At 41.4% G+C, this 17,491-nt stretch overlaps 1 protein-coding gene across 1 annotated transcript in view; it reads left to right on the forward strand.

Moving 5' to 3' along the window:
- Nucleotides 1–7,471: 7,471 nt before the first annotated feature.
- PGM1 (phosphoglucomutase 1) overlaps nucleotides 7,472–17,491 on the forward strand; it is a 66,036-nt gene continuing 56,016 nt past the window's right edge. The window contains exon 1 of the mRNA XM_075999006.1: nucleotides 7,472–7,926. Coding sequence (XP_075855121.1) covers nucleotides 7,681–7,926 — 246 coding nt within the window. The 5' untranslated portion in view covers nucleotides 7,472–7,680. The remainder of the gene's footprint in view (nucleotides 7,927–17,491) is intronic.

Below are 17,491 nucleotides of genomic sequence, written 5' to 3' on the forward strand. Positions count from 1 at the left end.
TTGAGAGACTGCTTTTCAGGCTCTAGGGTAGGAGAGGGATTTGGTGGCCCATTCTAGTCCTAAACTGGAAACATTCCCAATATTCCTCAATATAGATTATTCCACCATCATCTGACGCTACCAGATAGGAAGACAAGTGTACACAAATGTAGAGTTGTATTTTGTTTTTAACAATAATATAATACATTCTTTTATTGTATGTCATACAGGTACCTTCTAAGGCTTTGTCTACATGTTGTTAATGAATTACTTTTCAATATTTCTTATTTTGATACTCAGTTTTGTATAAGCCATGTAACTAATATTTGTTAAAGGACTAATGCCACTTCGATCACCCACTTCACCATCTAGTGTTTTCATTATAAATTCAATAATCTTTTTTATCATAAATTCCACATATATACCATTTATTATTTGTTGCAGTCATCAAAGATTGATATCCCATGGTAAATACATTTCTCTAAATCATAACAAATGGAATGGAAATCATGATATGTGAATAGTGAAGGTAAAACTGTCTGTAATGAATACCATATTTGGAAATGGGATTTGATCATGCATCATACATTTATCTAGCCAGGATTTAACCTACCTCCCATTTATACACAGTTGTATATGTAGGCAGAGAAATCATTCAGTTGTTCCTTGACTGAGAACCTAACCAAATTCTAGGTAATTTGGCTTGTAGGAAAGCCTCTAAGCAGCATATTAGTAACTTGCTCAAGAAGTGGATCTGCCTTGCCTTTGAACGTAACCTAACAGATTTGAGTTCAGGTTTATGGAAGGCTGGATGGCATTATAGAAAAAAACACATCTAATTCTTCTTCCTGCTGGGTCAATGTTTCTAAATAAATACTCTTTCAAAGATAAAAAAGCCTAACTTTTTCATACTGCAGTATTGCTGGCCTTTAAATGCTGGAGTTTTTCAGAGCTCAATGTTGGGCTCTTTTTTTTTCTTTCTGTACTCTATATCGGAGTACAGGGGGGATCTCATCCCTTCCATGTCTTCAAATACTTCATATGCTAATGGATTATAAACTTATATCACTTATCCAGGTCTCTTTTATAATCTCTAGATGTCTATGTTCGAACCTTATTCTATATATCCTCTTGGATGTATGGCAGGCACTTCAAGCTTTCCATGTCCAAAACAGAATTCATAGTCATGCCATATCACCCTCCAATCCCAGGCAGTCCCCAGTTTTTGATGGTTTGACTTATGATTTTTCAACTTTATGATGGTGTGAAAGCGATACACATTCCACAGAAACCATACTTCAAGTACCCATGCAACCATGTTTTTCACTTTTAGTATAGTACTCAATAAACTGCATGATATATTCAACACTTTATTATAAAATAATCTTTGTGTTAGATGATTTTGCCCACATGTAGGTTAATATAAGTGTTCTGAACACATTTAAGGTAGGCTAAGCTATGATGTTATGTAGGTATATTAAATGCATTTTTGACTGATAATATTTTCAATTTATGATAGGTTTATCAGAATGTAATTCCATTGTAAATCAAGCAGCACTGTACTTATAATATTCCCAATCCCAGGTTGCTAGGAGACACCATTTGTTTTCACTCACCTCGTACATAGCACCATGGCCAGCTGACTCTGAAAATACTTTGAGTCTGTTCACTTCAGTGCATCTCCATTGTCCTTAATCTAGTATAATTCACCAGTTTTCCACCTACCTACCTGGTTTCACTTCATCCACTTTTTTCAATTTATTCATTCACACAGCAGCCAGAATGATCTCTTTAAAATGCTATTATAATAATGGTTTTCCTCTGCCTAAAACTCTTTACCTATGCTACAACAGGGATGAACCTTGAAGACATTGTGCTAATTTAAATAAGCAAGACACAAAAGGACAATTATATGATTCTACTTAAATGAGAATAGAATAGTCAAAATCATGGAGATGGAAAGTAGAATCGCGGTTTCCAGGGACAGGGGAGAAATGGGGGGTTTATTGTTTAATGGCTACACAGTTTCAGTTTGGGATGTTGAAAGAGTTCTGAAGATGGATAGTGGTGATGGTTGCACAACAATATGAATGGACTTAATGCCACTAAATGGACACTTAAAAGTCACTAAAATGGTAAGTTTTGTGTTATGTATGTTTTAACCACAATTTTAAAAAACCCTTTTAGTTGCTCATTGTTGTTATAATAAGGATCCCAATACTTGACACTATCTAGAAGGCCCAGTATGATCAAGCCCACCATTCAGCCCAATCAGTTTTTATGCTCTAGCCTTTCAAGGCAGCCTTACACTGGCTGCCTTTCAAGTCCTTGATGACGCTAAATTCTCTCTTATATCAAACCTTCCTCCTTAACGTTCGCTCTCTTGGAATGAAATGCTCTTTTCACTGGCCTTTCTGGCCTTCACTGTCCCTTTTCAGTGGCCAACTACTCCTCTTCCTTCCAGGCCTCAGCTCATACATACATCACTTCCTCCAGGATATCTCCCCTGACTCCCTCCAGTGATCGATCTCCCTAGTCACACTCTAACGGCACCTGTACTTCTTTGTAGCACTTATCACAGTTATGACTTATTATTCAGTATCTGTCTCCTTCAACATATGTGTGAGACCAGCAACCACTTTGAATTGTTCATTTAATGCCTTTCAAAGACCTGGCATTTAGCAGAAGTTCAAAATGTATTTGTAGGGTGAATAAATCAATACACAAATGAATATCCTCTAAAGGGTAAAGAATAATTCATTAATGAAATAATGTGAGGATTGCTACTTTAAAGGTATTTCAAAGAAAAAAATTAATGTATTTTTTATTATAAAAATAATACAAATTCTCTATAGAAAAATCTGGAAAATCCAGATAAAACAAAGAAGAAAATAAATATTACCTTACCTACCTTATGTCCCAGAGGTAATCATTGCTACTTATCTTGGTATATTTTTTCTTGTCCTTTTTGTGTGTTTGTATGCATGTGTGTGTGCACATTTATTAGAGAAATAAAATACCCCACTGTAATAATATGTACACAATTTTGTTTATGTTATACTATTTACTTATGCCCATATTGTAGGTAATCCTCATTTAGAATATATTTTGATAAATCTCTCGTAGCATCTTGGATTTTTATTAGGATTAATTAATAAAAGTAGAAATACTATGTGAACGTGAAAAAATATGAATTAGAAAATAGATTAAAGTAGTACATGTACCACCATAAACTATGCAAGAAAGACAACTTACTTTTTCTGTAACAACTTAATATTTTCAAATTTTCATTCTGCTTGGGTGCAGAAACTCTCAGATTTCTATAAGCAGATACAAATCTCAGTCCAGAAAGGTAGGTGTTCAAGAAATAAAACATTTTTTTTTCAGAATTCATCTTGATTTCTATTTCATTCCATTGAGATAGCCCACCTGGAGCCATGATACAGTTAGCTTAGATAGTGCTGAAGCATTTGGGAAGAACATCTGGCCTTTGATACCAAATGTCTCTGCAGGCATATAATCATCCTCTCATGTTCTTGGTCATTGGTCCTCACTGCCAAGAATTCTCTCATTTTTGTCTGTATGTGCTTCTTAGGTCCAATGGCTTCTTTCCCAACTTCACTGCCACCATGAGGGAACAGGAAATCATTCTGCTGGTTTTTTATACATACTACAACTTGGAAATCTCTGCAAGTCAGTTTCTGAGTATGGGCAGAACCTGTGAATATGATTTATCACTTTTATGAACATATTACATTACATGGCAAAGGGAGATTATCCATATAGGTCTAATCCCATCACACGAGCTCTTTAAAAAACAGTTTTCTTTGGCAGTTGGAAGAATAGGAAGTCAGAGATTTCAATCATGAGAAGGACTCAAAGTAGTAAGAAAGCGGACTCTGGCTCATAGCCAGCAAAGAAATGCGGGTCTCAGTCCTAAAACTGCAAGGAAAAGGATCCTATCAATAATCTGGGCCGGACATGGTGGCTCATACCTGTAATCGTAGCACTTAGGGAGGCTGAGGCAGGAGGGTTGCTTGAGCTCAGGAGTTCGAGACCAGCCTGAGCAAGAGCAAGACTCCGTCTCTATTAAAAATATAAAGAAATTAGCCAAACAACTAAAAATAGAAAAAATTAGCCGGGCATGGCGGCACATGCCTGTAGTCCCAGCTACCCTGGGAGGCTGAGGCAGGAGGATTGCTTGAGCCCAGGAGTTTGAGGTTGCTGTGAACTAGGCTGATGACAAGGCACTCTAGCCCAGGCAAGAGAGTGAGGCTCTGTCTCAAAAAAAAAAAAAAAAAAAAAAAATCTGAATGAGCTGTGTCAAAAATAAAATCAGACCAAAAATTTTTTTAAAAATTTAAAGTTTATCGTGGATACTAAGAACTGTTTAAAAACTGGGAGACTTTTAACCAAAAGTGATAAGATGCCCGCTCAACTCACAGCAATTACAGTGTAGCTTATAAAACATAAAGGAAGAAGCATTTTGACCTTTTTCATAATTGGCTGTTATATATTAACATTCTTTTAAGGCAAGCAGAGCTGTTTAAGCTGATTTGTCTGTAGCTGATTGGCTTACTTTCATTGAATCATGCTGACAGAGATATTTTGTGGTTTGTTTATGACTAGAGCAGTGTTGCAGGGAAATCAGGATGACTTAATTATTGGTTACATGGCTATAGATGGGTGGTTGGTCTTGGGGTATCTAAAGTGGGGTCTCCATTTTTATTTATCATTAGCATGTGGAAGCAGATTCTTTCCAGAGTTTCCAGATAAGAGCCCACGTTGGCAGACACCTTGATTTCAGTCTTATTATATACTCTGAACAGTGAACCCAGCCAAACCCGCCCAGACTTCTGACCTATAGAATTGTAACATAATAAATGAGCGGTGTTTTCAACTGCTGAGTTTGTGGTAATTTGTTACACAGCAATAGAGAAGTACAAGTTGCACATCCCAAATCCAAATATCCAAAACTGAAATGCTCCAAAATCTTAAGCCTTTTTGAGCTCTGACAAGATGCTCAAAGGATGTGCTCATTGGAGCATTTCAAATTTTGGATTTTTGGATTTAGGATGCTCAACCAGTAAGACGCAAACATTCCCAAATGTGAAACAATACAAAATCTGAAACACTTGGTACCAAGCATTTTGGAAAAGGGATACTCAACCTGTAATAGAAAGGGATTATGTGAAGGGATGATTACCAAGAAGCAAGAATCATGTGGACCACCTTAGATCTCTTTATCCCAGGAGTCCAGCCAGGATCAGCAGAGGCCTGCCCAGATCAGCAGAGCTACCCAGTTAGATCACAGAATTATGAGCAATAATAATAAATGATTGTTGTCTTAAGCCACTGAAATTTAGACTGGTTTGCTATGCAGTTAAAGCTAATTGTTATAGAATTATAGATCAATTCCTCTTAAATGAAAAGCCCCATCCTACTTCCAAAGATAGTGACGGATATATTAATAGAAAGAACATGGGATCTGAACTTGAGCCCGTCACTTTATATTTACCATTTACTGAGTACTTATTTATTAGTGCTGTGGTAGGAGCTCTATATTCAGAATCTAATTTAAACCATACAACTCTCACCACATGTACTCATCAGCAAATTGGTATTAATGGAACAACACCTAAGTGTACATATAGGAGTAACATTTATCGGGTGTCGGGAGGGTGGGAGGGGACAGGAGGGAATGGGTGTATACACCCACAACGAGTAAGATGTGCAACGTTTGGGGGATGGACATGCTTGAAGCTTTTACTCGAGGGGGGAGGGGGGCATGGACAATATAAGTAACCTTAATACTTGTACCCCCATAATACACTAAAAAAAAAAAACATACAACTCTAAGGTAGGTATTTCTAAGACTCTGATTCTATGCTATATTTTTATTTTGTTGAGTTAGGTAACCTAACATTCACCATTCTATCCTCACCTCTCTTGTCCTTAAAAGGGCTTTGATTATATATTACTTAACTCATGAGATTACACTGCTCTGTAAACTGTGAACTCTTGTGTAAATATTAGAAATCATTACCAGCAGTGGAGGGGTTCAGTTTTCACACATCATTTGCCACTGAAACTCATCTACTGTAACTTTCATAACACATACTGTATCTACATAACACATACTATATCTACATATATATTGACACTTGGTTTCTGAGAGTCAGCACTCACAACCCTCCATGTTTGATCAAGATACACCAATTAACCCTGAAAGAAGCATGAAGAAAATCTAACTCACAGGTTAATGATAAGTTCTGGTTTTGGAATTGGGGAAGGAGAGATAATACTTTTGAGGGCCTTTATGTTTCAGGCACCATGCTAGATGGTTAACTTTCATGGGTTGATTATGACTGAATTTGTTTGCACTAGATGTGGAGCCTGGGCCATTTCAAAAGTGTATCAGGTAATTGTACTGTGTATCTATGGTTGAGAATTACTGACAAAAACCCCATTAATTCTTGCAAAAATCCTCTAATATAGGTTTTTTATTCATTTATAGTAAAGAGACAGGTGCCCACAAACATTAACTAACTTTCCTAAGGTGATACATCTAGAAAACCCAAGTTTTTTTCCACTTCACCAAAATGACACATTTCTTGATCAGAGGAAACAATCGCTCTCACCAGATCAAGGGAGATGCTAAACCTACAGGAAAAACTGAAGGTTCCTACTTAATAATCAAATGCCCTCATTTGACCCTGTTACATCAGTTCTTGTTGGTCTCTTCACTGAATTTCAATAACATGAATAACTGGCTTATTTTGATGGCAGTCATACTCTACCTTACCTTATATTTGTACCTATATTTATCAAGGCCTCCCTGTATGTTTCCTAGTTGCTAAACCCGGTGACGTGGCAGGCAAATCATGATAAGAGCCCTGGTTTTGGAGCCAGACCCACCTGGATTGGCCTTCTGCATGTGCTTAGCTGTGTGGCGATGACAAGGCATTTTATTCTTTGAATTTCAGTTTTGCAAGCATAAAAAAGGGAAGAATAAAGCCTGTATTTCAGTAAGGTTTAGGAACACTACATTCAATAAATCACAGCTATTTGTATACTCTCCCTCACCAATGGAAATAAAGTGTGTGGTGCAGCAGGAAACATGGAAAGCAGTAAGGTGAGTTCGATCTTTGGAGTGGATTCCTTTTCCTAACTCAAATGTCTCTACATTTGGGGAGAAGATAGAAAAGAGTAAGGAACCATGAAATCTAGCTGAGGTTGGCACTTCAGTCCCTCCCAACAGGTTTCCAGAAAGTTATTCACACATGATACACCAGCCAACTCAGGAAATCCCACCCTGCCTCACGTCCTTGCCCTATGACCAGGTCTCTACTCCAAGCTCTGCCCCTGCATTTAGGGGAGGAGTTGCGGACTTCTTTTTATAGTGGATTGGTTTACCAAGGGGAGGGCAAGTCTGAGAGGCTCCACCCATTTCACGGGAGGCCTGGTGAGGGCGCTCCCCTTTCCCCTCCCGGCTGGACCAGCGGGGAGGTGGGCCGGCGGTGGCGGAGGGAGGGCCGGGTCCCCAGTCCCTTTAAGGAGGAGGGCCGAGCGCGGCGGCCAGGAGAGCGGCGTAGCCCCCGCCCGCCCGCCCGCGCCCTCACCCCAGAGCAGCTGCAGCCCTAGCCGTGGCCGCCCGCCGCCAGCAGTGTCCGCTCCGGCCCCAGGCAGAGAGTCGCCACCATGGTGAAGATCGTGACTGTTAAGACCCAGGCGTACCCGGACCAGAAGCCGGGCACGAGCGGGCTGCGGAAGCGGGTGAAGGTGTTCCAGAGCAGCGCCAACTACGCGGAGAACTTCATCCAGAGTATCATCTCCACGGTGGAGCCGGCGCTGCGGCAGGAGGCCACCCTGGTGGTGGGCGGGGACGGCAGGTTCTATATGAAGGAGGCCATCCAGCTCATCGCCCAAATCGCCGCCGCCAACGGGGTAAGGGACGCGCCGGCCCCTCCGCGGCGTGCGCCCCCGGCGCGTGCGCGACGTGCGGCCCGTGCGCCCTGCTAGCTCCGGGCCGGGCCACTTCCGTGCGCCTGTCCCAGTCTCCACCTCCCGCTCCTCTGCGCTCGCACTTCTGGCCTGGGGGCCCGACGGAGTCGCCGTGTGAGGGGAATTGGCCACGGGGCCTGCTGAGCTGCTCGCCTGACTCCCAGCCGGCGGGGAGGTGTGGGAGCCGCACTTGACCTTGGGAGGCCCGCCCGACCCTCCTCCTCTCGCTCCTCCCCTCGCTCCTCTCCTCCGTCCCCTTTCCCCTCCTTCCCCTCCCCTCCCGAGGCCTCTGACATTTACATTAACCTTTGCTGCCTCTGAAGATACTGTTGCGGCGCGGAGTGCAGTCATCTTAACCGGGAAAGCTTAGACGGCGTCGCCTTGCTCAGAACCCCCGCCCCCCGCATTGCCTGCTATTCTCGTCTGGCATTGGCGCGTCCCGCAGGCTCGGAGCCCGGCGCTTTAGGGCAAGGGTGGCGAGAGCATCCACCCCCTTGGGGCGTCAGGCCAGCAGATCTGAGCAGGCAGGTGCCAGATCTCTGACCCTACCCACTAGTGTGCGTTGGTACAGAGCTCCTGCCCTTGCGTGGTCTGCTTGCTGGGGCTCAGGCTTTTGAACAATCTTTGGTGCTCTGGATCTGTTCCCCGGAGGGGGCTGGAGCTGAGTTCTCTTTAGAACAGAAAGAGCATACCCGAGGGCGCTGTTGTGTAAGCTGGCGCGGTAGGCCAGGAAATTGATGCAACACCTTGGTTCCGACCCCCCACCCCCCTAAGCAACGTTAACTGACTTAATTGGGCAGATCCACTCCGATAGGCGAAACTTTAAAATATAGGCTTTTCAGTAAATCTGATACATGAAAATGTGGATCTATAAAATTGGTAAATTGGGGCTAACCACTTTTATAACACATTTCTAAGGAGTTCTTCTGAGGAGCAAGTTTGCTTCCTGTATTTAAAATAAGATATGACTTACACCCAACTCTTCTGGAAAAATATCCTAAAATGGTTATTTTTATTCACTTTAGAAGTACTTGATGTACCTTTTTTTATGAACATATTGAATGACATTTTACCAAGCACCATGGTAAGCACGTCACTCGTGGGATGATCTCGTTTACCTCCTGCAGCCCTGTGAGGTGGATGCTTGTCTTCAAGTTGCCAACAATAACATGGAAGCTTAGGCAGGTTAAATAATTTCCCAGAACTATAATGACAGCACTGAGAATCCAGTATAGACCTGCCAATGCCAAGAACTTGAACGGCTTCTGAGAATGAAGGGACGCTTGGATCTAAAGATCTATTTTCCAGTCTCCAAAATCTAAACTGGGCCCTATTTACATTTGCCTCCTTGGGTCCAACATTTATAAGCATCTGTGGAGCAAGATTGTCTGGATTTGTCTTCTCTGTGCCCCCGACTTTTCAGACAAGCATCAATTCCCATAAAAGAAAAACAAGCAATAGCTGTATCCCATTAGATTCCTTCATCTCCCTGTTACCACCTGTGCTGAATTCACATTTCATTCATTCAACAGGCCCTGAGCCTATCCCATGGACAGAGAAATGTGTGGGTTACAAGGATTCAGACACAAGACTCATCTTTAAGGAGTTTACGCTAGAGTGGGAGTCTTAGGGGTCCAAATGGAAAGTTGTACATTTGGGAGTAGTGTGGGGTATAAAGGAAAGAATTAGTTAAGACTGAAAAAAAAAGTTCTTGAAATTTCATTATCCTTTAGGTACTACTCTGTTGCTCTTCTCTCTTTTAGCCAACCTGGTACAAGTTCCTGCATTCACCTTGTCTGATCCTCACCTGCCATTCACTCACCACCTCACTGCAATTTGGCCTCTGCCCCCTCCGCCACTCTGCCAAAATTGTTCTTGCCAAAGTTACTGCTGGCTTTCTGGTTGCTAAGTCCATGGAACACACTTAGCCTTATCTTATTTGACCTTTCTGTTGAATTTGGCACTGCTGATTTTGCTCTTTTAAATTTCTTGCTCCTTTGCCTCCATCTCTCTCTCACCTTTTGAAAGTTCCTTCATGGACTGCCTGCCCTACCTATACCCTAGCTGCTTCTTGGAGTTCTATTCTAGCTTACTACTTCCTTATTTTTTCTCTCTCTCTTTTATTGTTAAATCACCAGGTATTTAAATATGCTACTCCTCTTCTGGTGTGATTCAGTTCAGGTAGCTTTCCCCCGACACCCTGTCCCTGCCACTCTCCTTTGCCTGGTAAGTAAGTGCTCCTCTCCCACAGATGCCTCTAGAACAGATTAATCAAATTCAAGTGAAATTATCTGTTTACATGTCACATTCCCCCACTAGAGAGTAAGCTTCTTTAAGACAGGGTCTGTGTTTTACCTGTATCTGCAATACCTGGAACAATGTAGCATTCAATGAATCTTTGTTCAGTTGCTCTGAATTAATTGTGAGTCACTTTTGTATTCCAGCATATGGTTGGTGACCAATAAATTTATTATCATCAAACATTTATTATGTGCTTGATTTGTATCAGACATTGGTGCTTGAGATACAAAATACAAAAGAGATTGTGCTTTCCTGTCTTGCTCTCAGGAAAGACATAATATAGCAGGGGAAGTTGAGAAGAATAAGCAAACAGCTGGGTAGTGCTCCTGTGGTCCTAGCTACTCAAGAGGGTGTGGCAACAAGATCACTTGAGGCCAGGAGTTCAAAGCTGTAGTGCACTGTGATCATGCCTGTGAATAGTACTCCAACCTGGGCAACATAGCCAGACCCTGTCTCTTAAAAGAAGATGCTTGTGATAACCCTAAAAAGAAATAAGCAGACAGCACAATGTGTTAGGTGTTACGTTGGAGGTATGTGGCCGATATTTTAGGGACAAGAGAGTGGAGGACTGTACTTGGAAGGGGAAGATGAAGTGAGGAAGGCTTCATAGAAGAATGAAGTCTTAAAGAATGAGTTTTGAGTTCCCAAGATTAATTTGTTGAGTGGGAGGAATTCTAGGCAGAATGAATAAAAATCAGGGAAGTTGGGGACTCTTTTCCTGGTCAAGTTATTTAATTTCTGATCCTTTTTTCCCCATCTGTAAAAATTGGGAATAATACGTACCCAGAGAGGCTGTTGTGAGGATTAGATGAAACATATTTAAAGGTACCTGGCAGCCCCTTCTCACCTGGAAACTGTTGGAGTGACACTTGTATTATCAGTGTTCCGCTGATATTAGGACAGTCAGTTAATCCAACTTGAGGCAGATATTAGCCCTCCAGATGGATTGTCTCCCACCTTCTTCTAACCCTTAACAGCCCCAACCAATATAGAGGGATTCCATTTTAGTCTGAACCTAACAGGGGGCAAGTGACAAAAATGTAACTTGGATTAGTCCAAGTGAAAAGGAAATTTATTGGCTCATGTTACTGAAAAGTCCAAGAGTTAGCCAGTGCATATTCTTTAGTTCAAACTATTCCTGGTCTCTAAAAATCACTTCTGGGGGCCTAGTGGTCTGCAAATGACCAGTACTGGGAACTGGGGAGTTCACAAGTAAAAGGATGTATGGATATTTTAAAGGGTAATTTATCACCATCCTAAGCATCTAAGTTCCCTGTATCATGGGAACTTATGAATAAGCAGGTTTTTAAATCAAGTCACAGGGGTTCTTTTGTCACAGACTGCTTTGCTACTCCATTGTGAAACCTATGGAGCCCCTCTTCTGAAAATAATTTTATTTTTAAGTGAATAAAACAAAAAACAAAGGAAACAAAAATTATATTGAAATATAATTAGCAAAACATTAAAAATCAAATTTGTGATATAGCAAGCTATGTGCTTCTTTATTGACATATTATTAATAAATAATAAAATCAAGGGGTGGGTCTAATGTCTCACTTCAGAGTCGTGATGAGTATAAATGATATTTTGAGACATCTACAATCTCACTATTTTAAGATAACTATAATGTGATATGAAGAGATCTTTGATTTCTATTGATGATAAAGTCCCAGGTAGCAACAGCATTAGTAGTAATAACACTACTGTCACTGTGGCTTACTTCCTACATTGATATTAATAATTGAATAAAATGCTAATTTCAGTTAGACGTTAGGGAAAATAAAAAATTTTTTGGTTTGTTTTGTCTTTCATATTCATGGACCCAGCTGAATTCTACCTGAGGGTGGTCCTAGTGTCCCATTTTAAGAACTCCTGCACTAAACAAATGATCCCCAGTTAGTGTCGGCTGCTGCCTGCACCAAAATCGGCCTCAAATACATGAGCCAGAGATTAAGGGTCTCATGTTCTCAGAACAAACCAGTGGAGCTTTGAGAACTTCGTCTTACAGTGGAGGAACTCTACTATCTCATTAGGAATGAATCACTCTTTTCTGAACTTTCATGAGGCCGTGCTGCAAACACTGGTGAAGGAATATGTTTCTGAGTGTAGTTCACAACATTTACTGAGAAGAAAATGAAGGAACACTGAGCAGTGGGAGGAGGGCAAGAAGGTTTGGGACTCTTAGGTAATTGGTGTTGCAGGAGCACCTTGCTACCGTTATTTAAAACCTGATAGATACCCTTGGGGCAGGGATGACTTGGCAGAGAAACATCCTTGGGTCCCTTTCTAATATGCTGTCACATCCATGTTTTTGAGCAAGGTTTTTAAAAATTATCATGGGCTTTTGAATGATTGTTCTCCCTTGTTTACTCTTTCTGATTTTGAATCAGCATTGAACGCCAGGGTGAGTAAGTATTGTCCTTTTCCATCCAGGAGTATACAGTCTTTGGGGGGTTTAAACACAAGACAGACATACACGTACAAAAAACAGAATTAGAAAAAATGCTGAGTTCGGAGAAGGGAGAGAACATTCTGAATTGGGGAAAGAAGGTGGAACTTATGTCTTGAAGGGTGGATGGTGTGCAACCAGAAAGGATGGGGCCACCTTGCAGGAATGGGGATCAGCAGAAAGAGGTAAGGAAGCGGGAAGGGGCAGGACTGTATTTTAGAGCCAGGCACTTAGTCACTAAACAGTCTTTGTTTCATAAAATACTTAAATCAAGATCTTTGGGGAGCTTCTCTTTCTCGGCTTCACTAATGCTCTTGCTAAAAACCCTTTTTGTAAAATTTTCTTTCTTAATCAAATCTAATGCCCATGAAGCATCATAGACTAAAAAGAAAAACATTCTCCCTTTTTGAAATAAAGATATTTTTGGTAAACAAGATTAGATAGGGAAAAGTGATGTATTGTCTTGGGAAGAACGAGTCAGCCAATAAATGTTTGTTGAGCACCTACTTTGCACTGTTCTAGTTCTAGGGATATAGCAGTGAAAAGAACACAATTTGTTCTCCACACAGCTGGGGGATTCTATTAATAGTTGAGGGAGGTAGGTGATAAATATATGTGTCAGATGAAGATATTAATAAATTCTCCAAAGAAAAATAAAACCTGGTAAAGGGAGAGAGCACTGTAGGGCGGGCTGCTCTTTACGGTATGGGGATTGAGAAAGCCTCTCTGTAAACCTCATGAGGGCAGAGACCTGAATCAAGTGAAGGAGTGAGCCACACAGACATCTGTGAAAAGACTTCCAGACAGAAAGAGTTAACTGTAAACGACGAGCACCCTTAATCATTTAACATTGTACAATTATGCTCCAAGTAAACAAAGGTAGTAGAAATTTTTATTATTATCCTAGTATACTATGAAGTTTTGCATATAGTATATTACAAGTATTATTGTATTATGAATTTATCTTGGGATAATAAGAGGTATAATTAGCATCGATCAAATATTTAATAATAAATGTTTTCTCTCTTGGACTTTGTAGTGTAGGAAAAACTTTTTGTCTACCCTCTTGGGCTATATATTGAGGGCCTGCAAATTAAACTGCGAAAGACATATTCACAACAAAAAAGACTTTTTTCTTTTACAGTACATAATACTTTTTTAAAAAAATTTTTTTCAAAAAAGACATCTTTACACATGTGGGAGTTCACAGAAATGTGACAGGAGACAGAATTTGGGGCTTTTATACCATCTTAATAGGGGAAGGGAGAGGGGAGAAGAGCACTTGCTGGAAAACATGACTTTTAGGAAAGGTAAATGGGTCCCTAAGAGAATAGATGGGAGATACAATCGATCGCTTTGTGACAGAGTCTATTTAGGTATGGTACTAAGAGTCAGTTGTGAAACTCTTGGGGAGGGACTTTATGACAATTGAGTTCTTTTGGCATGCTCTGCTTTTAAGGCAGAAAAGGGAGTTTAGTGAAAAGCCTATTTTCAAATGCTTTCAGCTCAAAATTTTTGTTGTATTTTTTCTTTGTTTAAATTTATTTAAAAATATTAAGGTGGTACAAATGTTTTGGGTTCATAGATAGCTTTTATAATGTGTAAATCAGGGATATTAGTATGCGCATCACTCGAATAGTGTCCACTGTACCTGATAGGTAAGTTTTTGCCCCTCCCCTCCTCCCCCCTGCCCCCTTCTCGATTTCTGATGACTTTTCCTTCTCTCTGTGCCTGTGTGTGCCCATCTATCTATTAGTTCCAAATTAGTAGAGAGGAGATGTGGTGTTTGCTTTTGCATTCTTGAGAATCAAAATAATTTTTATGTCACAGTGGTGTAGTCTGGACCCGTTCAGACTTTAGAAGAACTTTCAGGAGAATGTTTTGAGTGAGCTATACTCCTAAGAAGGTAAAGCAGGAAAGTTTGAATTGATCCATTTATTCTCCCCTAAATTCCCTCAAAGTCCACAGAGACATATCTGGCCTTTTCTGTCCGCTTTGAAGCTGTGCTCACAGCTGGGATCCACCTTTTTACAATGGCTCCTGGGTGTGTGTTAAGTAAGTAACTGAGGGCTCACCAAGGGCTTCAGTTGGGAGGATTTGGAGACTTTTCTCAACTGGGGTCCTCAAAGAGGAAAGAAATCACAAAGGGCGTTGTTTGGAAAGAGTGAGAAAAGTGTGCCTTAGCTTTGGGATGTGCAGACGGATATAAGCTGGGTTTTGTCTTTTTTTTAAAGCTTTGGCTGTTGGAAGTCCTCCTTCCCATACATACCTTTCCCCATCATCACTGAGTTCAGTCTCCACAGAGTAAAGACAGCCCTGCATAAACACAGCGGGGAATGCTAATTAAGTCATGCCAGTAAAGATTTAATCATGAATCAAAAACACCTTGAAAATTATTTTTTAACATTGGAAGCATTTTCTTTTCTTTTTCCTCTTTATGAGTACCCCATAGTGTTTCTGAAAAGATGAACGCAGTAGACAGGTGGTAGTACAGAAAGATTTGGTTGACTTGTCCAGCCTGCTAGTGGAACTGGAAATAGGACTCCAGTCTTCTGATATTTCATCCGGTTGATCTTTTCCATAAATAAGTATATCTCAAGTAGTTCTGGAGATTATTACAATATCCTAGTTGATAGCTTGGGGAAACTAGACTGGGCAATGTTAAGTAGGACTTTCAGAGCTTTTAGTATGCAAATGAGTCCTGTGTGTTTGCAAGAAGTCCCTAAACAGAATGATTTTGGCAAATACCAAGCTATACTAGGTGAATGTAACCATCTATACTTTACTGGAATCTTCTTGGATTTAAGTTTGTTTCTTTTTTAAAAAGCTGTTGTTAATGGCATGCAGGGAGGGTGAGATTTTGTTTTCCCAAACATATATATACCCCCATGCCTTATTTTGGCAGCTAATACCTGAATTTGTTCTTGGCTGCTTTCAGCACCATTGATTCAGCCCAAGGAATATTTTCCTCCCAGGTCACCACATAGCAAGGTTATGGAGTAAGTGACAAAAGTCCTGACCAAATATCAGTTGCCTATACTGTCCTCCAGTATGCTCACAAGCACCTCTGTCGCTCAAGAATGAATTGAAATGGCTGCTTTGTTGTGTGAGCCCAGAGGGTTTAATCAGCATGGTGTCATAGCCATTTGGAGGCCAAACCAACCAGGTTGGGGATCATCAACTCTGGCAGGGAGCTCAAAACGAGCTTATCAGTTAAACTATACTGACTGTCTCCTAGCGTGCAGCATGGAACAAGACAGGCCCAGTCCTCATCCGCTCGGACTCAAGGTCCAGAAGGTTTGCGTTGGAGGCTGGAGGGTTGCAGACAAGCAAACACAACTGCTACAAGGTACACTCAGCGCTGTGACGGGGGTGAGCAAGGAAGGCCATACGAGCAGAAGAGACGTGTGCCTGGTTCAGGCAGAGGGAGCAGGGAAGTGACAACCCAGACCTGAAGGTGAAGAGGTGAGAAGAATGTACCAGGCAGAACCAGAGGTGAACAGGCTTGGTATGTTAAAGAGGAGACTCCCCCTGCCCTGTCCCCAAACTCTGTATTTTTTTTTTTTTTTTTTTTTTGAGACAGAGTCTCGCTTTCTTGCCTAGGCTAGAGTGAGTGCCGTGGCATCAGCCTAGCTCACAGCAACCTCAAACTCCTGGGCTCAAGCGATCCTCCTGCCTCAGCCTCCTGAGTAGCTGGGACTACAGGCACAAGCCACCATGCCCGGCTGATTTATATATATATATATATATATTAGTTGGCCAATTAATTTCTTTCTATTTTTATGGTAGAGACGGGGTCTCGCTCAGGCTGGTTTTGAACTCCTGACCTTGAGCAATCCGCCCGCCTCGGCCTCCCAGAGTGCTAGGATTACAGGCGTGAGCCACCGCGCCCGGCCCAAACTCTGTATTTCTATTTTGTACTCCACAAGAAGCAACTGCACTAAAATATATATATATATCTCATGTTTTATATTTTACAAGATACTCCTGCATGTGTTACCTCATTTCCTCTCTACAACAAACCTTTCAGGTTACAAAGTCAGGAAAAGAAACTGGGAACTTTCCCTGCTGTTCCTAGAATGTGGGAGATGTTGGACCGTGTTCTACACACCAGGTCCCAATGAGAGTGGCTGAGAACACTGCCAGTGTGGGGGGAGTTTTAAGCAGGAAATGAGCATCTGAAGTGAGGAGGTGTGCAGATCTTGCTACTTGGATCAAAGCCACTTTTCTCACTATTGAATTGAATTAAAACCGGCTTTCAGAATCACAAAAGAAGAGGGAAAATCCACGTCGAGGCACAACTGTTTTTCTTCCTTTGATGATCCACGTAAAAAATGAAATCTGAGCCAATAGAATATAATCCTAGGACCAGATGGCCTCCCGGGGTCAATGGGGCAAGTCATTATCCTTTAGTGAGTATGGGGAAGTCACATTTTATCATGGGGTTGGTTCTAGGGTTTGAGTGGAAGATGAAACTTTAATCAGAATCATCCTTAAGGCCGGGCCAGGTGGCTCACGCCTGTAATCCTAGCTCTCTGGGAGGCCGAGGCAGGCGGATCATTTGACTTCAGGAGTTTGAAACCAGCCTGAGCAAGAGCGAGACCCCGTCTCTACTATAAATACAAAGAAATTAATTGGCCAACTAATATATATAGAAAAAATTAGCCGGGCATGATGGCGCATGCCTGTAGTCCCAGCTACATCGGGAGGCTGAGGCAGTAGGATCGCTTGAGCCCAGGAGATTGAGGTTGCTGTGAG

The sequence above is a fragment of the Microcebus murinus genome, chromosome 2, assembly GCF_040939455.1.
Source record: "Microcebus murinus isolate Inina chromosome 2, M.murinus_Inina_mat1.0, whole genome shotgun sequence".
NCBI lineage: Eukaryota > Metazoa > Chordata > Mammalia > Primates > Cheirogaleidae > Microcebus > Microcebus murinus.